Below are 24,670 nucleotides of genomic sequence, written 5' to 3' on the forward strand. Positions count from 1 at the left end.
GTTGTTCGGACGGACGTTAAGCGACGCATGACTGTGTATACACATATACAGTGAAACCTTGACTTACGAGTTTAATTCGTTCTGTGACCGAGCTCGTAACTCAATTTGCTCGTTTCTCAAATTAAATTTCCCCATTAAAATGAATTGAAATGCTATTAATCCGTTCCAGCCCGCCAAAAACCACACCTATTTTTTTTGAAATATATATATATATATATAAATATCTCGCGCTTTATATTTCACCTGTATGCAGCATACAAGTTGGCAGGATGGCCTGGACTGGAGGTACGCACACTTGACTCTAAACTGTCCAGCCTGGGTTTGAATCCCGACCCAGCTATAACCTGTCATGTCGGTGTTTCACAGGCAGGGTGATTCATCAATGTGTGTACCGCTAAACTGGGCGCCCCGTTTGCGTCCCATTAGTTGTTGGATGTTAAGGATCTCACCGTGTCTTCCACAAAGAGAAGGCGAGCTATCGCCGGCACTCTGAACAAGTTGTGGCCTGGCATGCTCTTCTCCTCTGCCGTTATATACGTCCTCCTCGGCATCTTTTTCCAGAAGAGCCCTGTCTCGTCACAGTTGAAGATTTGCTGGGGGATGTATCCTTCGGCTTCTATCAGTTCGGCAAAAGTTATAATAAAATCTTCAGCTGCCTTCACATCCGAGCTTGCTGCCTCACCATGCCTGACGACGGAGTGAATGCCGGTCCTCTTCTTAAAATTATCAAACCATCCCCGACTGGCTTTGAATGACTCTTCCGATGCCTCGTCCGTTGATGTTCCTGCCGTCTGCTGCACCAAATCCCCGTAAATGTCTCGGGCCTTCTCACACATGATGCTCTCGGTCACGGTATCTCCTGCGAGCTGCTTCTCCGTCAACCACACAAACAACAACTTCTCCATCTCTTCATGGACAGAGGTCCGGAGCTTTGAAATAATCGTAACGCCCTTGGCTGGCGTTACAGCCTTTATCGACTCCTTCTGCTTCAAAATCGTACATATCGTAGAAGTACTACGATCGTACTGCCTCGCCAAGTCGACAACATGCACACCTCGCTCATGTTTTTCGACGATTGCGTGTTTTATATCCAAGCACATCATCCTCTTCTTCTTCTCAGCACTGCCCTTGGCACTCAATTTCTTAGGACCCATGGTTAAAACTAAGAAATTTTCCAAAATAACAAAAATGCGAAAACAAAGTAGCAGCGATATACGGCAGAGATGCTTGCACGGCAAGATAACCACGTGACCTGAACGCTCGTTGGGCCACCTAGTGGTGGGTGGCGTAAGCTCGTAACTCAGATCTCGGCTCGCATCACAAAGCAAAAAACCACCCGAGCGATGGCTCGTATCTTGGAAAACTCGTAAGTTGGTGCACTCGTAAGTCAAGGTTTCACTGTATATATATATATATATATATAATTATATATATATACATATATATATATATATATATATATATATATATATATATATACATACATACATCATACATGTATATCTATCTATAATTCCAGTAATCTCTGTGTGTTTGTTTGTACGTTTGTACGTTTGTACGTTTGTTTGTTTGTCTGTGACCGCTGTTTCTCGACAACCACGGGTCCGATATACTTTTAACTTGCCAGGTATATTGCTGGGGACCCAAGGATGTGCCTTTTCAAGGTTTCATATTAATCGGACAATTACTTACCGAGCTATGTCCAAAAAACGATTCAACCAATCAGAGAGCAGCGAACTATCGCGTGTGCCGAACGTGGCGGACACACTCTGCCTCGGATGGCACATTTGAGAGCGTATTCATTTATTTCACGTTTGCAAACTATGTTGGCGCTATGTTGGCGTTAAACTATGTTTTAAAACTAATAAAAACCATTTCATGTAAATAGAGGGGGGGGGGGGGATTGTCACTGTACTCGCACGAGCAGATGGCGGAAGTGCCTGACCGCCAAGTGAAGTCCGAGCAACTCGCGGTCGAAGGTACTGTAACGGCGTTCGGGCGGGCGAAGCTGCCGGCTAAAGAACGCCAGCGGTTGCCAAGCTCCGTTTTAAAACTAATAAAAACCCCGGGGGGATTGTCACTGTACTCGCAAGCCGTTCGCCGTTCGCTTTGGCGTTGCGAATGGACCAAAACATTTCATGCACCAAACCATTTCATGTAAAGCGTTCGCCGTTCGCTTTGGCGTTGCGAATGGACCAAAACATTTCATGGACCAAACCATTTCATGTAAATAGAGGGGGGGATATAATTTTAGATATAGATATAGTACGGGCATGCCCTAGTATTGTAAATGATAGCACACTGAGCAGTAAAAAAAATAAAAAATTCTTTATCAATAGCCTGACGTTTCAAGAACAAACTAGTTCTCTTCCACAGAGGCGTTGAGTGTGGTGTTAACCGTTAAGTTCCGTTGGGGACGGTTCACGTCGTGGATTGGTTCAAGTCCTTGCCAATCACAGGGCTTCCCTGCATTCAAATGACTCTTCCGTTTTTGACCTTGTCATTGATTGCGTAGTGCTATGTATGTGGGGTGTAAGTCGATGTGTCGGTTGATGGAGTTTTTATCAGAGTACCAGGCCTCGATAATCTCACGGTTCACTCTTAAATATCCTGTGCCAATGATCGTGGTCTGATTCCATGAGAATGTGTGTTCGTGTGTGTGTGTCGCAACCAATGACAACCTGTCTTGTCGTCTGAACAGTTTGTTTTGTATCCCACTGATAGGCCAAATCTGAATTTGGACCTGAACCAAAATCTAATCGGCTTGTTCTTGTCACCTAACCAACGTTTTCACCAAGTTTAGTCATTACTCGTCCATAATTTTTTGAGATACTGTATCGTGCTATGTATCGGTTTTAGCCCAAAACTCAATGGTGAAGAATCACTTAAGAATTAAATAATTCTCATATCCAAATCCATAGTCAGATCTTCACTAAAATAGAATCGAATCGTCCTTGTCAGACACCCAACCTGTCCACCAAGTTTCGTCCAAATCTGTCCATAACTTTTTAAGATATCCTACTCACAAACAAACAGGAGTGACAGCATCACCCTCAGCGGAGGTAATTAAATTCCCCCAACATTTTTTTTATCCACATGCATTACTCTTACTTTTATAAACTAATGTCGAGGTCACATTTGAACCACTCTTATTATACACGAGCATAAAAGCCCCTCAAAGATGACGGGTTGGAACCGTTTATTTGATGGTACGGCCTCGTGAGCTTGTCAATGTCTGAAGCCTCGGCCTAGTGTCAGGTGTGCTTCGATCTTTTTGTCCCCCGTCGCACCGCAGAGCGAAAGGGGACTATGGTTTTCCCATCCGTCCGTGCGTGCGTGCGTGCATGTGTAAGCGAAGGACCACATTCAAACTTGGTGTGTGGGTGCAACCCACGTCAAAATCCAAGATGGCCGCCACAATGTATGTCTGATGCCATGTATGTCTGAAACTTGTGAGCGGAATATCTTGAAAAATAAGCGAAGTACCAACTTCTAATCTGGTGTGTCGGTATATCTACGCATAAGGAAGAACCTTATTGAAAATTGGGTCGCCCCGTCAAAATCCAAGATGGCCACCTCCATGTATGTCTGAACCTTGTGAGCGAAATATCATATCATAGCATGTTTTCTGCGTCTTCCACTTTGTCAACTCACATCACTTCCCCGACGGGGACCTAGGCGTAACGCTTGTATTTTCGATTCTGCACACCGCCCTTGAGGCTCGGTTTGCAAGCCACCATCTACAATTCCAATAGAAGATAATTATTCCACATAATTACTCTTTTATGGAAAATGATTTTTGAGTTTGATTTGTCCTCAAAAATAGACCGTAGTGAACAAACATTTGTGTTAAAAGATTGGCCTTTAAAATCTACCCTTCTGAAGCGGACAGACAAACACACAAACTGACATTGTGTTTTATATGGTAGATTGGCTGGGTATTGTACACCCATCCTATGCCATCTCCAGCCGCTGTATGACGTCATTGCCGGGCACCGAAGAGGGCTCGGCAATGACGCGTACTGAAAAGGAGTACTCAGTTTTTACTCTGGTTTCTTGTTTTCTTGTTTGTTTTTTTCCGGGCGATATCTCAGCCATCCTTTGAGCTAGGAAGCTCAAATTTTGGCACAACAGTGAGCAAGTACTTTGTCAAAAACGGTATTTTTAAAAATATTTTTTTTTATTATTATTTTTTTTGTATACTGAATCGAGGCTTGTGAAAGAGCTAACATTTACTTCACAAACAAATCAACCAGACAAACAAAATATATAAAAAGAGGGAGCGGAAGACAAGATGGGGAGAGAAGGGGAAGCACACAAACACAACATTTGAGAGCAGGGAGATGTGTGGAAGGGAGAGGGCTTGGGGGGAGGAGGCGTGGGAAGGGGGGGGAGGGGGGGAGGGAGAAGTATAAAACGCAAGGACACCAAGGACTTCCAGGACAGAAGTTGGTATTTCAAAAAAGTGGAATTGGGGTGAAATTAGTGGGGGTAGAAAAGATCAAGGTTTTGGATGGGGGAAGATAAGAGATGGTGGTGAACAGCTGTTTTAAAGACCTGGAGGTTGGAGTGGGATTGAAGAGCGTGAGGGAGTTTGTTCCAGAGGCGGGAGAAAAGAGGAATGAAGGAGTGAAGGTGAGCAGAGAGTCTTGATTTTGGCAGTTTAACCATAAGAGGGTTGCAGGCAGATCTTGTGCGACCTGTAGGAATATTTGCGGGACAGAGCCCAGAGAGAGTTGGGGGGGCAAGGCCAGAGAGGAGTCGGTAGAAGACGGAAAGACCACCAACCTGCCTGCGGTGAGTGAGTGAAAGGCCCTCGGAGGTAGCGTCATCGCAGGAGATTCCAATGATTCTGAACGCTTTGGTTTCAACAGCGTGAAGACGAGCTATGTGTGAGGCAGGAGCACCAGCCCAGAGGGGAGAGCAGTATTCCATTGAGCTGCGGATGAAAGCCTTGTATGTGGTGAGGAGCTCAGGTGTGCCAAGGAAGGACTTCGCACGACGGAGGATGCCCAGTCGGCGACTGGCTTTGGAGGCCAGATTTGAAATGTGGTTTTCCCAGGAAAGATCATGGCAGATAGTGAGACCCAAAAGCTTGAGCGACAGAACTTCTTGGAGAGGATTGTTGAGAAAGTAGATGGGAGGGTTGTCCAGTCGGTCTTTTCGGAGAGACATCGTAAGAGTGTGAGATTTGTCAGGATTGAAAGACATGTTCCACTTGTTTGCCCAGTCTGTGATTTTGTCCAGGTCTGCAGAGAGTGAGGAGGCTGCAGACTGCCGATCTGAGGGATGAAGAATGGAGCGACAGAGAGTGGAGTCATCAGCAAAGAGATACAGAGGATTTTCAAGAGAGTCAGAGAGATCGTTGATGAAGACCAGAAAAAGCACAGGGCCCAGAACACTGCCTTGGGGAACTCCAGCCTGAACAGGAAGAGGAGATGAGAGAAACCCATTCAGGGCCACACGATTAATTAATTAATTGATCAATTATTTAATTATCGATTAGTTAAGAACTTATTTATTTCCTTTCTCATCTGGGCATTATCTCAGGCACCTTTTGAGTTAGGAAGCTAATATTTGGACATGACAATGACCAATTGATTTGGCTGTAAAGGCTATTTTCGATTTATTGATTAATCACTTAATAGATTAATTATTTAATTATTCGATTAATGACTTTATCAATTCATTCATAAAATGTTAGATTCGGATGAAACGGTGGTGGTTTATGTGTTATATTAGCGAAATGATTAATAATATATTATTTCACCATTACTATTTATTTATTTTTCATTATTAATCATTTATTAGGTTTACTCTCCATGAAATGGAGAGTAACCTATTAATTATTACTGCTAGAGTTTTTCTTATTATTATTCTTCCGCCCTATTTTGCACCTCCGAAAACTTCATAATTAAGTTTCTCAGCAACCGCTGGTCGGATTGACAGGAAATTTTCATCAAATGATCGGCTAGGCTCGTATAATTTTTTATGCTAATGATGACGTCATAGGTCACGTGGTATGGGCGCCATCTTGTAAAACACCTTCAACTTTGCCCCTCTGTATCTCCGAAACGGCTCAATGGAAAAATTTGAGGAATGGCTCATTCTAAAGAACTCTGCAATGGGAACAAAAAACATGTTTATTGAGTATATCAAAAATGCTAACGTTAAGAGATTAGAATTCGTCAAACACAATTTTTCTCCCCCGAAAATGGGATTTTTTTCCCAGATGCTTAGTTAAAAAAAACTCAGAATGCAAAAATTTTCGAAGTCATATGTCACATGGTTCGGCCGCCATCTTGTTTTCCGTGAAAAAACACAAAAACCCCTTTTTCTCCGCAACGGCTGAACGGATCGAGCCCAATCTTGGCATGCATATTCGCATACCCATGACGAACAAAAACGTCAGCGAGCACGACGTCATCCGACACGTGGTTTCAGAGTTATGACGTTTTAAAATTTCAAACTAGAAATGGAATCACCTCCATAATTTGTGGAGATATCGAGTGGAAGCTTTACACAAATGTTCCTCATGGGGGGATGTTTCATCGTTACTTGAGACGTTTTCATAAGTCACATGGTTTGGCCGCAATAAATAATGGAAGTTTAAATTTTAAAAAGCTTGCAACTCTTGAACCACTGCATGGATCGACTTGAATTTTTAATGCAATGTGGCTCTCATCAAGCGAAACAAGTGTGCAAACTTTCAAGATGATTGGATGTACGGTCGCGAAGCTATAAGTCTTTATTGTTGAAAGAAGAAGAAACACACCATTTTGTCTTTCCAGAACGTGCTCACGATAACGCGATCTCCCGCGGTCATTTGAACTTTAAAAAAAATTATAATTGCAGATTTGTCAATAGATGAGGCATATTAACAAACGAATGAAACAGATTTGCTCAAATTCTGACTATTTTTTAACTCGATCGTATTTTACTGAAAGTAAGCCCATCAAAGCGCGTATGTAATACACGAAAATACAGTGGCCCATTTACGCATGTGCAAACATCCATCCACATATTACGTACGCGTCCACACGTGACCTTGCGCTCCAGCGCTACCATTTGCGCATGCGCGATTTTTTCAGCGTTTAAGTGCTTCGTTGCACCACCTGCGCATGCGCAGGGTTGGCGGGATTGACGCATTAGAATGTTTGGTGCTGTGCGAGAAGGAAATGGCTGTCATGGTCGTAATTGGTCTTGAAATTTGCGCAAATAAATGCCCTACACGATGCCGTTTATTTCGTCAAAATCCATCCAGCCGATCTGACGTTATATGAAGAAATGCATTTACGTCGTGACGTCATCACGCGATTTTCGAATGCAGACGTCTTTTCGGAAATTAAATAAAGATAGAAATCGAAATGAATCATGTCCGCGATCTGCGCATGTGCGGTTTTCTCAGTCGCTTTTCAGTGGCATCGCAGTGCAACCCATCTGCGCATGCGCCAGCTATTGAAAATTGGGTCGCCACTGCAAAATCCAAGATGGCCGCCACCATGTATGTCTGAACCTTGCAACCTGCATATCTTGAAAAATAAGCAAAGTAGCAACTTCTAATTTGGTGTGTGGGTGTATCTAGGCACAAGGAAGAACGCTATCGAAAATTGGGTCGCCACGTCAAAATCCAAGATGGCCGCCACCATATATATGTCTGACCTTGCAACCTGCATATCCTGAAAAATAAGCGAAGTAGCAACGTCTAATTTGGTGTGTGGGTGTACCTAGGCACAAGGAAGAACGCTATCGAAAATTGGGTCGCCACGTCAAAATCAAAGATGGCCGTCACCATATATATGTCTGAACCTTGTGAGCGGAATATCTTGAAAAATAAGCAAAGCACCAACTTCTAATTTGGTGTGTGGGTGTATCTAGGCATAAGGAAGAACGCTATCGTAAATTGGGTCGCCACGTCAAAATCCAAGATGGCCGCCACCATATCTATGTCTGAACTTTGTGAGCGGAATATCTTGAAAAATAAGCAAAGAACCAACTTCTAATTTGGTGCGTGGGTGTATCTAGGCATAAGGAAGAACGCTATTGAAAATTGGGTCGCCACGTCAAATCCAAGATGGCCGCCACCATATATATGTCTGACCTTGCAACCTGCATATCTTGAAAAATAAGCGTGTGTGTGTGTAGGGGGGGTGTGTGTGTGCGTGTGGGGGGAGGGGTGTGTGGGTGTTTGTGTGTGTGTGCATGTGTGTTAGGGTTGGGGGGGGTGGGGGGATGTGTGCATGTGTTGGGGTGGGGGGGGGGGGTATGTGTGTGTGTTTGTGTGTGTGTGTGTGTGTGTGTGTGTGTGTGTGTGTGTGTGTGTGTGTGTGTGTGTGTGTGTGTGTGTGTGTGTGTTGGGCGTGGGGGGGATGTGGGCATGTGTGTGTGTTAGGGGTGGGGGGATATGTGTGTGTGTGTGTGTGTGTGTGTGTGTGTGTGTGTGTGTGTGTGTGTGTGTGTGTGTGTGTGTGTGTGTGTGTTGGGGGTGGGGGTGGGAGGACGTGTGCATGTGTTTGTGTGTGTGTATGTGTGTGTATGTGGGTGGGGGTAGGGGGAATATGTGTGTGGGTGTGGGGGTGTGTGTCAGGGGATGTGTGTGTGGGATGTGTCTAGGGGGGTGGGGGGAGGGGGTTGTGCATTTGTCTGGATATGTGTGTGCGTGTGGGGGGAGGTGTGTGCGCGTGTTTGTGTGTGTGTGTGTGTGGATATATGTGTGTGTGTGTGTGTGTGTGTGTGTTGGGGGTGGGGTGTATGTGTGTGTGTGTGTGTAGGGGGGATGTGTGTGTGTGTGTGTGTGGGGGTGGAGGGATGTGTGTGTGTGTTTGTGTGTGTGTTAGGGGTGGGGGGATGTGTGTGTGTGTGTGTGTGTGTGTGTGTGTGTGTGTGTGTGTGTGTGTGTGTAGGTGGGGGTGGGGGGGTGGGTGTGGGTGTGTGTGTGGGAGGGGGTAGGGGGGATGTGTGTGTGTGTGTGTGTGTGTGTGTGTGTGTGTGTGTGTGTGTGTGTGTGTGTGTCGGGGTTGTATCCAGGGGGGTTGTGTCAAAGCATGTCCAATGAAAGTGGGGTTGTATCACAAGTGGGGTTGTATCAAAAGTGGGGTTGCATCAAAAGTGGGTGCGAGTAAACCGGTCATCACTGCCAGTAGTTTTAAAGTGGCAGTTCTAGTTTATTGGCGCTGAGGAAGCGCCTCTAGCGAATGACTTCCAGCCAGTGTAACGCTAATTCCTGTCACAGGAATTCTGAGATCATATAAGTGGGCGTGGCAGTTCCTGATTGGTTCGTGTTGGGGAACGCCTTCTCGCTGCCGACGTGACGTAAATTCGCGCACGCGCACTGGTGAAGCTTACTCGATCTTACTCGATCCCATATTACATGTACTTTCATTGCATACAAATTATACTTCCTCCTAGAAATTCCATGCCCGAACCTCAGCGCAATCCAAGAGGATTCACTTGTTTTCTTTCTCATCTGGGCAATATCTCAGGCATCTTTTGAGCTAGGAAGCTAATATTTGGACATAACAATGACCACGTGATGTGGCTATAAAGGATATTTTTTGATTTATTTATTAAACAATTAATAGATTAATTATTTATTGATTAATCAATTTTTTTTTATTTTTTTTTCAATTAATGATTTATTTAATTAATTTTCAAAAAGTTACAGCTTCAGATGAAGCATTCACTGGTGGTTTCGGTATGCCATTAGTATTAGCCAATTGATTAAGAAAATGTTTATTGATTTTAATTATGCAATTGATCAATCAATTATTGTACACCTCTCCCACCCAATACAGTGTCTATGAGCCGCACTGCGGTATTGCCGGACGTTGGAGGATAATTATTTATTTGGCATGGGGGCGGTGTACTTTGAATGTATCTGTACAGTTAAATTAGAAATGTTGTTGGATTGTTGTTTTCCATAATCTCTACCTTAATACACGACAGACTCCATGAAATTCTGAAAGTGTTTTGAAGAATATAAATTCATTCATTTGGTGGTTTTTATTGCCAAAATAATACTTACTTGTGCTATAACCAGCTGGAAACTCAGGCTGGCATTCCAACCACAAACTCCCTGTCATCAAAGGGATAATCTCTCGAAACTTTTCTTGGATGCTTTGATCGTATTCAACTTCCACCCACATCGTGCCCTTTTAAAATAGTCAAATCTTTGCCAATTTCCTGCAGTCAGTTTGAAATTGTGCTGGCCACGGCTTTTATAGGGAGGGCTTCCAAGACCATGCCCTATCTTAAGCATCCACCCTATATAATGCGTATCATGGTTATCTTGCTTATTTCGACTGATGATATTAAACTAATCATTGTTCGAGTTGTTTATTACTGTTAATCATTGTGTGTGTGTGTGTGTGTGTGTGTGTGTGTGTGTGTGTGTGTGTGTGTGTGTGTGTGTGTGTGTGTGTGTGTGTGTGTGTGTGTGTGTTTTAGTCAAGAAGAAGCGAGAGCCATTGACCGAGAGTTGTATGACGATTATGGATTTTCTCAAGAACAACTGGTTGAACTCATGGGTTTGGCCTGTGCTCATGCTATCACCAAGGTAAAAAAAACGACAACTTTGTGACGTCATTCTTGTCATGATCTTAACCAGTTATTGTTGTAAAATTGGAATAATGTTTACCATAATCACATCATTTTATTATAATTATCATTTATGGTAATGGCATTATCTATTAAATACATTTTAAAGCGCATACCTCCGCCAGGCTGAACAGTTTGTTTTGTATCCCTCTGATAGGCGGGATCTGGATTCGGACCTTAGAAATTTATTTTCAACACCTTAGAAATTCTGTTATCCAGATCTGGATCTTCACCAAAATCGAAACAATTTTCCTTTTTTTCTTTCACCCAAAGTGTCAACCAAATGGTATCTGAATCCGTCCACAACTTTTGAAGGTATCCTGCTCACAGAAAAACAGACATACAGGAGTAACAACACTTCCGCCACCGAAGTAGAACAGCACTCAGAAGATCGCATACCTGTGCCAAACTGAGCAGTTTACGTTTTTGATCCCACTGATATGCTCGATCTGGATTCGGACCTGAACCAAAATTTGGTCCATGTTATTTCCTTTGTAGGCAATATTTTTTGGTGGATAGTATAAACAATTTACCTGAAATACCACAGGTCTGCGCACATGAGTGATATTGTTACGGAACCCAACGTCAGCCTCTGTTCCCCTTATCGAGGGGGATTAATCCCCTCGTTTATGACTGACCGACGTGGTCCCTGACGCTGCCCAGCTACCTCCGGAAAGGTAGGTGCACAGCCCCGTTCGTACCGCGGACAGATGTTAATTGCCGAGCGGTTTTAGCAACCGCGGCACGAACTATTAACAAGGACTAGACCCGATCCTTGAACGTTGGCCAAATCGTGCCACAGGTTTTCAATGTGGAAAAGACAAAGACGAACGGATGTGAAGAAGAGCAGAACAAAGGTAGGAGATACGAATATGATTTATTTCTACCTATTATGTACACCCAAAAGAAACCAAGGAGGAGGAAAGATAAGAAAATAAAGGCAGAAAGAGGGATGGACCAGAAGGACACAGTGCAATATTAACTTATTCTAAACAGGCTTAACTTATACCCCAGGACAAGACACACAGAACAAACTCACGTACACAGAGGGATGGAATGGCAGGGATGAAGGACTGGAAGGAGAGAGGAAGGTTCAGCTGGGGCAGATGGTTCGGGCTTGATCCCGCACGGGACGTCGGGCTGGACCTCGACGGTCACCGATGCCACCGATCCTGGTTTCCGTGTGGTAATGGGTCGAAGCTGCCTGGTGGAGTCAACGCTACTTGGTGGAGTCAAAGCTGCTGCTGGAGCCAATGCTGCTTGGTGGAGTCAAAGCTGCTGGTGGAGCCAATGCTGCTTGGTGGAGCCAACGCTGCTTGGTGGAGTCAAAGCTGCTGGGGGGAGTCAAAGCTGCTGGTACTGCTCGTGGTACTGCCTCGGGGCTCATCTGCCGCATCCCTGTCTGAGCTCCCTCCCAAAGGCTTCCGCGCGCGCTTTTATTGCCCCTGGGGCGATCAAGCCGCCGGCCTCCAGGACATGCCCATCGGCGAGTTCGCCTCGGCCCTGATTGGCCGCGAGGGCCCACCGATCCCGCCCCCAGAGGAGGCGTTGGCAAGGCCATGCCTTGTTCCTGGCGCTGGCCTGACTCCTCCCACCTTCCGCTCCGAGATGACCTCGTGCTCAATGGAGTTTGGGGTGATTCGAGCGAGCCCCAGCCAAAGGGCAGCGAACACTGCTGGCAATTGCGTTTTGGGGGCAATTGAAAGGGGATTCTACCTTATTTGAATTCGGTGCAATGCAGTGTTACTAGTGGGAAGACAGAACCTTAACCTAATACACATAATAAGGAGGAGATAACTACTGAACAAGGAGGAAATCTATGATTGGCTACGTGATTGTACATGGAATAATTACGGGAACGACCTTTGACCTTTATACACAACAAATGGAGGAAGGAGGGTGATATTTTACAACAATTAAACAAAAAACACAATTCCCATATCCACAACACTGTACCCTCCTCCTCTTAGGCATGTCCCGGGCCTATTACTTTTACCTCTAGTGTGGCATGTAGGTGTAGTTCCCTCTACATTTAACCCGACCCTGAGTGTGACAGTTTTAAAACGCAAATAAATATGTCCCGCTGCTGCATTGCACCCTATCTAACAGATTTAAGCCCACAGCTAACCGAATTGCGGAATTGTCTTCAAACTACAACATGAACGATGGGGGAGCATTATTTACAGTTACGCTACTTGTATTTACAAAATGCAACCCAGGACCTGCGATTGTTCTTTTGGGGGGGGGGGGAGGGGGGACGGGGACAGCCTGTGCTGCATCGACGCACCAGAAAGCACCAAAAACGCACCAAAGCACCATCACACACCAATCGGTGCACAGTCACCACAGTTCAATAAAAAAATAACTAAACAAACCCCTGGTGCCAGTCTTCCTCTTCGGCTCCCTCTGCTGGCCATTGTGCTCTTCCTGATGTTGTCTTTCTTCATCTTCTTACTGGCGGCCTATTTGGACATAATAAAACGAAATGCACCAAACGTGTCTGTTTTTATTTATGGCCCACAGGGCCGACTATGTGTGGTTCACCTGTGTGGCATAGGTGCCATGCTACCAAGGTCCACCAGCAAGATCTCGGGCCATCATGGCCGGTTCCAGCAGAGGGGCCATGCCCCCACCCGTGGGGTCCATAAGTGGTGCTCAGCTACAGACATGTGGTCCATAAGTGGTGCATCGATGCAGACAGCTGGTTGCGGGAGTTTCGGGCACACAATGGCGGACTCCCGCGCGCTCCCCTCGGCGCCCAGTGGCGCACAGTCCTCGGGTGGGAGACGGGAGGGGGGGGGGGGGGGGGAGAAGACAGGTGAGCGAGGGGTAAGGTCGCAAGGGTACACATCAAACAAGGCAATGCAAGACGAGGTGCGTACGGAGAGCGAAGTGAGAAAGCTCGTCCCTACCGTACATCACCCCCCCCCCCCCCTGTTACCTACTCTACCCTTGCCCTTACCCCCATATGTACAAAAATCTACACATTTACAAATTCGTCACGACTGTCTCGTCTTCCCTATATTTGCCCTATACCAAATTCGTCTTCACTCCCATTACTTCAAAATTTGCCATCACCAATTCATCATCAATCCTCATAAGGAGGGAGAGATGGAACAACAAAGCACAATGTCACACCCACGTCATGATGCGTCTCACAATCCAAACATTTGCACAATAAAAAAATAACAACAACAAACCATGGCATGGCGTGGAGCTCTGTTACCTCAGGTGAGTGGATGTAGATGGTGCGAGGAGATTCTGAATCCTAACTATCTTCGAAATGACATTAACACACTTTACACTACCCGGGGTCTTTCCCTGCCAAACCATTGGCAATCTTACTCTCTATGCGGTTTTAAGAACCAAATTCCCATTGACCAAACTGTGGTGCTTCCGATCAAATTGACCAAACTTCCGATTCCCAAACTCCAATGCACAATCAATTATTCCTCATACGCTGCTTCATACACTTCCACGCTCCATACAACTCACAATTACCTTTTCACAATACACTTCTGAATACACTTTTACACACACACACAGCATCATCTGACCTACCTGGTGCCCTGCTAAAACTCGCGCTTCCCCGTCGCCCCTTACATTATTGCGCTCCCTCGTCATTATAACCCAACTACCCTCTCTATGTCCCCACTACCTGTCCAATGTTGCTACCTACCTTACCGTTACCTATGGTCATCTTCTCTAGATCCCTATCATTTTATCCTAACCCTCCCGGGCTAGTTTTCACTGCCATACCCCATAAAACTATTGCTCCTTTGCCCCCGTTGTGAGAGATGGCAGAGTTGCCATCCCACCACGATGGGTATCTCTCACTACCACCCCCCCCAGTCCTCTGACGCTACGAGCCCCCGTCGCAAGAGGTACTGGGTCCTGCCTCGGCATCTAGAGCCGAGGCGATCCATGAGGGTGCCTGCTCGCCGGCATAAGGTCTTATCCGGTCGGCATGGACGATCCGAGGGAGGGCCCGTGGCCCCATTTTGATCTTAACGACCACGTCACAGACGTGCGACAGGACGACTCCCGGGCCCTGCCAGGGGGAGGTGAGTTTTGGGCACCTGCCCTTCCGCCTCCGGGGATTAAAGAACCAAATCTTCATCCCCGGAGCGTACTGACTCCGCTGGCTCCGGTCGTCGTACCTGCGCTTCATCTTGGCCCCCGCCAGATGGAGCTGGCGGCGGGCGAAGGCATGGACCCGCTCCATGCCTTCCTCCAAGTGACGTGCGTAACCCTCCCTCGGCGGTGTATCCGTGGTGTCTGGCACGGGGCCGCATAGCAAGTCGGCGGGAGCCCGTAACTCCCGCCCATACATAAGCAACGCTGGACTGCATGCGGTGGCTCCGTGCTGGCTGGTTCGGTAGGCCATTAACAAGTACGGGAGATGTTCGTCCCAGTCATCCTGACTTGTGGTGGTGAACAATGCCAGTTGTTGGATCAATGTTCTGTTGAATCTTTCCACCATCCCGTCAGATTGTGGCCGCAAGGGCGTGGTCCTGGTTTTCCGAATTGACAGGAGTCTGCACACATCTTTTAATAATTGGCTTTCAAAATTTCGACCCTGATCGGTGTGCAGCTCCTGTGGAATCCCGTGCCGACATACAAATCCTTCTACGAAGGCCTGTGCCACAACCCCGGCTTCTTGGTTGGGGAGGGCGTAGGCCTCCGGCACCTTGGTGAAATAATCCATTACAACGAGGATGTATTTATTACCTTGGCGGGTGCGGGGCAGCGGTCCTAGAATATCCATAGCCACCCGCTCAAGGGGGGCCCCCACCTGGTGTAATTGAAGGGGGGCCCTCATCCTCCGTGCTGGTCCCTTTTTGGCAGAACAGGCATCGCATCTCCGACACCAGTCCTGTATGTCGCGCCCCATATTAACCCAATAGAACCTCCGGCGGACCCGAGATGTTGTCTTTGTCCTGCCCAAATGGCCGCCGGAGCGGGTACCATGCACCTGTTGTAATAATACGTTCTTAAATTTGTCAGGGACTATCACCAGTCAGGAAGTTCTATCAGAGGGAACCTCCACCCACTTGCAATACAAGATGTTGCCTTTCAATTCCAGGGTCTGCCACTGAGCCCAATATGCCTTTGTTTGCGCCCCGAGGGGGGTGACCTCTTCCCCCTTCGGTCTTTGCCCCAATTTGACCCATTTGAACACCGGCCCCAGAACGGGATCCTCCTGCTGGGCCATGCTCCATGCCAAATTTCCAAATTCCTCATCCGCGGTTAGTGGCAAAATTGGCCCTCTCACCCGGGTTGCCCGGACGACGAGAATCGGGGCAGAATCGCCCAATTGCTCCCTCTCCTCGTGTCTCGCACAAAATTTGCAGTTTTCCCCCAGACAAGGATGCCGAGAGAGTGCGTCTGCATTACCATGGGCCTTCCCGGCCCTATGGGTCACATCAAAATCGTACTGCTGCAACTTTTCCAACCACCTTGCAATTTGGCCCTCCGGTTCCTTGAACCGAAGGAGCCATTGCAAGGAGGAATGGTCAGTTCGAACCGAAAATTCCCGCCCGTACAGGTACAGGTGGAAATGGTTCATGGCAGCCAGCATAGCCAATAACTCTTTGCGAGTGACACAATAATTTCGTTCGGGCCTACTTAAGGCCCGACTATAATAACCAATCACTCTCTCCACGACCTCCTGTGTCTGAGACAAAACTGCGCTCAATCCTTCCTGGCTCGCATCCCTGTCCAGGGTAAATGTCCCGTCACTAGTGGGGTAAGCTAGAAGGGGTGCGGATGTCAAACACCCCTTCAATTTTAGGAAGGCCTCTTGGCACTCCTTTGTCCAATTAAATCGCGTCCCCTTCTCCGTAAGCCGGTGGAGGTAACGGGCCAACTCCGCAAATTTCGCCACAAAGCGCCGGTAGTAGGAGCAGAGCCCCAAAAATCCCCGCACCTCCTTGATGGTACGTGGTGTGGGCCACTCCTCTACCGCTGTAATTTTGCCTGGGTCCGTTTTTACCCCCTCGCGACCGATAATGTGACCTAGATAGGCCACCTCTCTTGCGAACAAAGTGCACTTACTCGGGTTTAGCTTCAACCCTGCCTGTCTGAGGCACCCGAACACCTGGTCCAAATTAGCTAAAGCCTGGGGGAAAGTCTTGGCATGTACTAGGACGTCATCCAGGTATACCAGGCATGATTGCCATGGCATGCCGCCTAGTACATGTTCCATTAATCGCTCAAAGGTGGCGGGGGCGTTACACAAACCAAACGGCATCACAGTGAACTGATACAGCCCCTTACCTGTGGAAAATGCCGTTTTCTCCTTCCCTGTCCGATCCATCTCCACCTGCCAATACCCACTCTTGAGGTCCAACGTTGTGAACCAATTTGAGCCCGCAACGGCATCGAGGGTGTCATCAATTCTTGGCAGGGGATATGAGTCCTTGAGTGTCATGTTGTTTAGCTGGCGATAGTCCACGCAGAACCGCGTGGTCCCATCTTTCTTTTTAACCAGCACAACAGGTGATATCCAGGGACTTCCAGAGGGCTCGATCACGCCTGCGTCGAGCATTTTTTCAACCTGCTCATCAGCTTCCGCCCTCTTGCTCCAAGGGAGCCGTCGGGCGGCCTGACGAATAGGCCGGGCCTCACCGGTGTGGATCTGATGTTTCACCAGGCCCGTACGTCCAATATCCTCGGTGGACAAGGAGAAGAGATCCAAATGGGATCCAACCAGTTTGTGTAAGGCCTCCCTCTAGGTACCTCCCAACCCTACGCTACTACGATTTACCATCTCGCAAATGGGATCGGGCCAATTCCTAATATTTATTGAAGGCTCCCCCTGGGGCCGGCTCGGCTGGACGTTCTCGCCCCTCACTGACACGACTTCGCTAACTGGGGTGCAGCCAGCTACCTTCGTGCCCCTCACTATAGTGCGTGGTTCTGTACTAATATTAATTACTCGAACGGCCACCACCGGCCCGTCCATTTTTACAAGGGTGCGGCCCATGATTAAACCAGGTATGGATCGCGCTGCCACCGGTTCGACCAGGCCGCAGGACTCCTGCCATGTTGGGCGAGCTGACCATCGGGCCGGCACTATGGCCTCGGCCCCCGGAGGGATGGTCACGGCCTCAGGAGTCTCCAGCTCCACCCTCACGGCCTCTTCCACTCCCACTTGCAGGATCCCCCGGCTCAAGTCGATTTTACAACCGCTGGCAGTCAACAAATCCAACCCTATTAAGCATGGGTCGCACACCTCTGCCACCCAAACCTCTATCTCCTTCTTTACCGATCCCAACTTGAGGGTCACAAAACCACGCCCTATGATCGGGGCCGTTACCCCGGTACCCAGCTGCAAACTATGTATTTCCAGACGCTGGATTTTTCCCCAGCCGTCTGCACTCGAATTAAGGATCACGGGGCTGATGATCGTGGCGCTGGCCCCCGTGTCCACAACGGCGTCTACCCCCACGCCGGCAATTTTGCACCGAAATGTTAAGCTACCTGTTCCAATTTGGTCACAATGAATGACCTGGTTATGTTATGTTTGGTTATGACTAACTTCCCTGAAAATGTCTGCTGCTCTTCTTCTGCTCCGATCGGATCATCTGATCATGTCCTTGTTAAAGTGGACATCTCTCTGACCATCCTCAGGGAGCCTGCTCAGCGTCGACGAGTCTGGCATTTCACTCAGGCCAACTGGCACGGTCTTCAAGCAGCCATCAATCATCTGGACTGGTCTCCCATCTCTACCACCTCTGACATCAACTCATCCTGGGAATTCTTCCAAAGTAAATTGCTCTCTCTCATGCACAGATTTATCCCATCTCGTCTTCAGTTGTCATACCCTTCCTCCCGTCCATGGTACACGGAATCTTGTGGTGAGGCTGTTGCCCAGAAACAACTTGCCTTCGTCTCCTGGAAAGCAAATCCAACGGAAGGAAATCTCATTTCCTTTCACAAAGCCCGAAACAAGTGTGTGTCCACCCTCAGGAGAGCCAGGAAACAATATCTCTCTGTTCTCAAGACCGAACTCTCTTATCTGTCTCCCTCTTCCAAATCCTGGTGGCGTCTGGTCAAATCCGTTTCTGGTGTTTGTTCCCCCTCCATCCCCTCCCTTACCTCAAACGGCTACACAGCTGACTCCACACGTGAAAAAGCTGAATGCCTCAACTCTGTGTTTGCCTCTAAATCTTGTGTCCCAAACCCATCCCTCTCTGTACCCACCATACCCAGTCGTACCCTGCTGCTCCTGGACTCCGTGTCCTTTCCTCCTGACAAGGTGGAAAAGTTTCTGTCAACCCTCGACTCTGATTCTGCAACTGGACCCGACGGCATCAGCCCACGGGTCCTAAAATCCTGCTCTGCTGCTCTATCTCACCCTCTCTCTGTTCTCTTCACCCTCTCTTTTGCTCAAGGTCAACTGCCATCTGCTTGGAAATCAGCCAACATCACCGCTTTGCACAAAAAAGGTGCAAAAACAGATCCTAGCAACTACAGACCAATCAGCCTTCTCCCAATTATCAGCAAAGTCATGGAATCCATCATTGCTTCTGATATGAAATCTTTCCTCTTCTCCAATGGCTTGATCTCTGATCATCAATTTGGTTTCAGACCAGGTCACTCTACTCTGGACATGCTGCTTCTGCTGTCTCAACAATGGATGGAGGTCCTCAATGCCAAACAGGAAATTAGAGCTGTCTCCCTCGACATATCACGTGCCTTCGACACGGTCTGGCACCCCGCTCTGCTCACCAAACTCTCCTCCTTTGGTATCCATGGAAATCTCCACGCATGGCTGGCGGACTTCCTCTCTAGTCGTCGTCAACGTGTGGCCCTGAATGGGTTTCTCTCATCTCCTCTTCCTGTTCAGGCTGGAGTTCCCCAAGGCAGTGTTCTGGGCCCCGTGCTTTTTCTGGTCTTCATCAATGATCTCTCTGACTCTCTCGAAAATCCTCTCTATCTCTTTGCTGATGACTCCACTCTCTGCCGCTCCATTCCTCTTCCCTCAGATCGGCAGTCTGCTGCCTCCTCACTCTCTGAAGACCTGGACAAAATCACAGACTGGTCAAACAAGTGGAACATGTCTTTCAATCCTGACAAATCTCACACTCTTACTATGTCTCTCCGAAAAGATCGACTGGACAACCCTCCCATCTACTTTCTCAACAATCCTCTCCAAGAAGTTCTGTCGCTCAAGATTTTGGGTCTCACTATCTGCCATGATCTTTCTTGGGAAAACCACATTTCCAAGCTGGCCTCCAAAGCCAGTCGCCGACTGGGCATCCTCCGTCGTGCGAAGTCCTTCCTCGGCACACCTGAGCTCCTCACCACATACAAGGCTTTCATCCGCAGCTCAATGGAATACTGTTCTCCCCTATGGGCCGGTGCTCCTGCCTCACACCTAGCTCGGCTTCACGCTGTTGAAACCAAAGCTTTCAGAATTATTGGAATCTCCCGCGATGAAGCTATCTCTGAGGGCCTTTCACTCACTCACCGCAGGCAGGTAGGTGGTCTTTCTGTCTTCTACCGACTCCTCTCCGGCCTTGCACCCCCAGCTCTCTCTGTGCTCTGTCCCCCAAATATTCCTACAGGTCGCACAAGATCTGCCAGCAACCCTCTGATGGTTAAACTGCCGAAATCTCGGCTCTCCGCTCACCTTCACTCTTTCATTCCTCTTTTCTCCCGCCTCTGGAACAAACTCCCTCACTCCCTTCAATCCCACTCCTCCCTCCAGGTCTTTAAAACAGCTGTTCACCACCATCTCTTATCTTCCCCCATCCAAAACCTTGATCTTTTCTACCCCCGCTAATTCACCCCAGATCCACCTTGTTTGAAATTCCAACTTCTTTCCTGGAAGTCCTGGCAGTGTCCATATGTTTTATACCTCTCCCACTGCCCCCTTCCCACGCCCCCCCCCCCCCCAAAGCCCTCGCCCTCTCTCAGATCTCTCGATGTCTCCATGTCTCTCGGTCCCTGCTCTCAAATGTTGTGTTTGTGTCCTTCCCCCTCTCTCCCCATCTTGTCTACCGCTCCCTATGTTATATGTTTTATGTGTCGGTTTGTCTTTCTGTGTGATTAATGTTCGCTCTTTCACGAGCCTCGATCTTGTATACAAAAAAAAAAAAAAAAAAAAAAAACCTGTCGCGCCAATGAGGGCTCCTCCCCGTCCCCTACTGCCGAACACCGCCCTGCATGCCCGGCACGTTCTAGTTTCCCGGGCCCTGGCGGGGGGGGGGGGGGGTGTCTGAGGTCGGCTAGGCCGATCTATACTGGGCGGAGTTGAGGGCATCGGCTGGCGGGGAATGTCCCGGCGCGGAGCTCTGCACTCCCACGCACGGTGACCCAGCCGAGCACAATTATAACACCTCACCTGGTAAGGTGCTTGCCTCCGGTATTCCAAATTCCCCCCCCTGTATGTCCGAATTGGGGTACTCTGTCGTGGACTACCGGGTGCCACCGCTGGAGCCGCCTGCCATGGTCCAGGTCCCACTAGGCACCGATCCACCAGCCTCCGAACCATGCTCTCCAGGTCAGGGCCCCCGTCTGGGGCGGGCCCCCTAGGGGGGCCGCCCCCCATTATGGGCCCTACCTGACGCACCGCCACTGCGTGGTGCTCGCCTCCCCAGGCCAGGGGCCTCGCTGCTTCCCAACGGGCTGCAGTGTCGGCCACCTGACTCATGGTCTGTGGGCGCCACATGGCGAGCTGTTGTCGGAGCTCCAGATCCGGAACGGCCTGGATAAAGTGATCCAGCGCCAGGCTTTCCTGGGATCTCGCTGCCATGTCTGTGTGTGCAATCCCCACTGCGTGGCGAATGTCGTGGGCAAGCTCCCCGATGGTCTCCTGGGGCTTGCGTTTTCGCTGCGCAAGCTGGGCTTTAACAAGCTCGCTTTGCTGCTCAATACCAAAACGATTAATTAAGGCCGCGCGGAGAGCTGACAGGGTGATAGCACCCGGTGGTAAAGCTGTCAGCACCTCCGCCGCCGCACCGCGCAGTGCCCCCACAAGGTGTACACCACCTTCGTCCGGATTCCAACCATTGCCTCAGCACACGTACTCAAACTGCGCCAGGTACGCCCTCAAATCACTCTTGCCATCGTACGGCACGAGTGGGACCTTGTGGGCGCCCGAAGGCCGGACCCCGCGCGTCACTCTTTGCGGGATCAACGCGGGACCAAACCGTTCGGGCTCCCACAGTACCCTATTCCCGGGGGGCTCCCGCGCATCCCCCGTCCCTCCAAACACTACCCCTCTTGGTGTCGATGCCTGGGTCGCCCTTCCGCAACCCGCTACCCACTCCATACCCGCACACCCTTGCTCACCAACACCCCCCTCACTCCCCATAGCCAGACCTCCTTGCACACCTCCTTTATCCATACCCTCCGGACCAGTCATACACCTCACCATTGGTCCCTCACGAACACCCGGGTCTACACCACCCCCCAAGCCGACTGAATCTCCCCTCACACCATATACATTTCCGAGTATATCGCCACTCACCTCGGCACCTCGTCTCCGTTCCTCCTCCGCCACCTGCAAACTCTTTATTTGGTTAGCAAGCACCTCATCATGATTTGAGCACAGACCTTGCACATATTCCATCACTTCCTCCTTTGTCTCCTTTTTAGTTTCCCTCCGTCTCTTCTTAATTTCACTCACCCCCTCTTCCACCTCCTCTAATTTCTCCCTTACCTCCTTCATTTCCCGGTGCGCCCCCTCGATCTCTTCCTCTAACGCCACCTTGACCGTTTCTATGTGCGTCCTCACCTCCCGGTCTTTCGTCTCCATTGCCTCCGTCACCTCGTCCAACCTCTGTCAATCCCTCATGTACCATCTGACATTCCCTCTTTGTCGCTATAAGTTCCTTCTTGATGTCTTTCTGCACCGCCTTTAACCCCCCGATTATTGCAGTGTTCTTTTCCACTTGATCCACTAGTTCCTTTTGTCCCACCGTCAGCTGTTCTACTCCCCTTGTTAGATCTTCTATGCCCCCCTATAACCTAGCCGTACTACTTCTCACCTCTTTCTCCATACGCTTCTCACCTAGCTTTACCTCCTCGCGTACCCCCGAGACATCCTCGCCCACACCTCGTCTTATCTCCTCCCCCATCTCCTCCATTTCTTTAGTAGATGCCGCCCTCATCTGTTCCAATTCATTCCTCTGAGCATCCATTTTACCTTCCAACCCGATTTTCACTTCCTCTATCTGGTTCCCCATCTGTTTGATTTCCTGGGCGGATTGCTCCCCTATTTCCCGTAATTTGTCTTGCATCTTGTTTTCTAGCCCCGTTAATCCATTCTTCACCCCTTTTATCCCGTTGTCTAACCCCTCAAATTTACCCTCAAATTTCTTGTCTAAACCCTCAAATTTCTTGTTTAACCCGTTTCTTAATTGCTCACTGGTACCCCACGCTTCGTCCCTTAATTCTTTCATTTCCCTGCGTCTTTTTTCGTTGTCGCACTTCGACTCTGCCATGTATTCACTGAACCGTGCCATGAACTGCTGCATGTCAAAGCCCGCTGTTACAGCGGGCTCGGCTACCGCGCGCTCGTGCGAGGTGCCATTTTGTGCGCCTGATACCCCCGCTACCACATCACCATTGCTCTCCTCCTCCATTTTTTCCCTCTGGTCCTGGGTTACCCCTAACCCCTCTTTTAATTCCCCCACCGGCATCCCGTCGCCTTGACCATCCATGGCACGATTTTAAATTTAAGATGTTAAATAAAATTGTGGGCCACTCGTAATTTGAGCGCGCTAAGCGCTTCAGGTCCGAATCTTGCTCCCGACACCAAATGTTACGGAACCCAACGTCGGCCTCTGTTCCCCTTATCGAGGGGGATTAATCCCCTCGTTTATGACTGACCGACGTGGTCCCTGACGCTGCCCAGCTACCTCCGGAAAGGTAGGTGCACAGCCCCGTTCGTACCGCGGACAGATGTTAATTGCCGAGCGGTTTTAGCAACCGCGGCACGAACTATTAACAAGGACTAGACCCGATCCTTAAACGTTGGCCAAATCGTGCCACAGGTTTTCAATGTGGAAAAGACAAAGACGAACGGATGTGAAGAAGAGCAGAACAAAGGTAGGAGATACGAATATGATTTATTTCTACCTATTATGTACACCCAAAAGAAACCAAGGAGGAGGAAAGATAAGAAAATAAAGGCAGAAAGAGGGATGGACCAGAAGGACACAGTGCAATATTAACTTATTCTAAACAGGCTTAACTTATACCCCAGGACAAGACACACAGAACAAACTCACGTACACAGAGGGATGGAATGGCAGGGATGAAGGACTGGAAGGAGAGAGGAAGGTTCAGCTGGGGCAGATGGTTCGGGCTTGATCCCGCACGGGACGTCGGGCTGGACCTCGACGGTCACCGATGCCACCGATCCTGGTTCCCGCGTGGTAACGGGTCGAAGCTGCCTGGTGGAGTCAATGCTACTTGGTGGAGTCAAAGCTGCTGGTGGAGCCAACGCTGCTTGGTGGAGTTAAAGCTGCTGGGGGGAGTCAAAGCTGCTGGTACTGCTCGTGGTACTGCCTCGGGGCTCATCTGCCGCATATCTCTCTCTCCCTGTCTGAGCTCCCTCCCAAAGGCTTCCGCGTGCGCTTTTATTGCCCCTGGGGCGATCAAGCCGCCGGCCTCCAGGACACGCCCATCGGCGAGCTCGCCTCGGCCCTGATTGGCCACGAGGGCCCACCGATCCCGCCCCCAGAGGAGGCGTTGGCAAGGCCACGCCTTGTTCCTGGCACTGGGCTGACTCCTCCCACCTTCCGCTCCGAGATGACCTCGTGCTCAATGGAGTTTGGGGTGATTCGAGCGAGCCCCAGCCAAAGGGCAGCGAACGCTGCTGGCAATTGCGTTTTGGGGGCAATTGAAAGGGGTGTCTACCTTATTTGAATTCGGTGCAATGCAGTGTTACTAGTGGGAAGACAGAACCTTAACCTAATACACATAATAAGGAGATAACTACTGAACAAGGAGGAAATCTATGATTGGCTACGTGATTGTATATGGAATAACTACGGGAACGACCTTTGACCTTTATACACAACAAATGGAGGAAGGAGGGTGATATTTTACAACA

The 24,670-nt window shown here is 48.9% G+C and overlaps 1 protein-coding gene across 1 annotated transcript in view; it reads left to right on the plus strand.

Moving 5' to 3' along the window:
• The window catches only part of YJEFN3 (YjeF N-terminal domain containing 3), a 169,520-nt gene that overhangs the window by 75,294 nt on the left and 69,556 nt on the right, over positions 1-24,670 (plus strand). The window contains exon 2 of the mRNA XM_068130138.2: positions 10,447-10,555. Coding sequence (XP_067986239.1) covers positions 10,447-10,555 — 109 coding nt within the window. The remainder of the gene's footprint in view (positions 1-10,446; positions 10,556-24,670) is intronic.

Source organism: Myxine glutinosa, chromosome 11, assembly GCF_964187855.1.
Source record: "Myxine glutinosa chromosome 11, kmMyxGlut1.1, whole genome shotgun sequence".
Taxonomy (NCBI): domain Eukaryota; kingdom Metazoa; phylum Chordata; class Myxini; order Myxiniformes; family Myxinidae; genus Myxine; species Myxine glutinosa.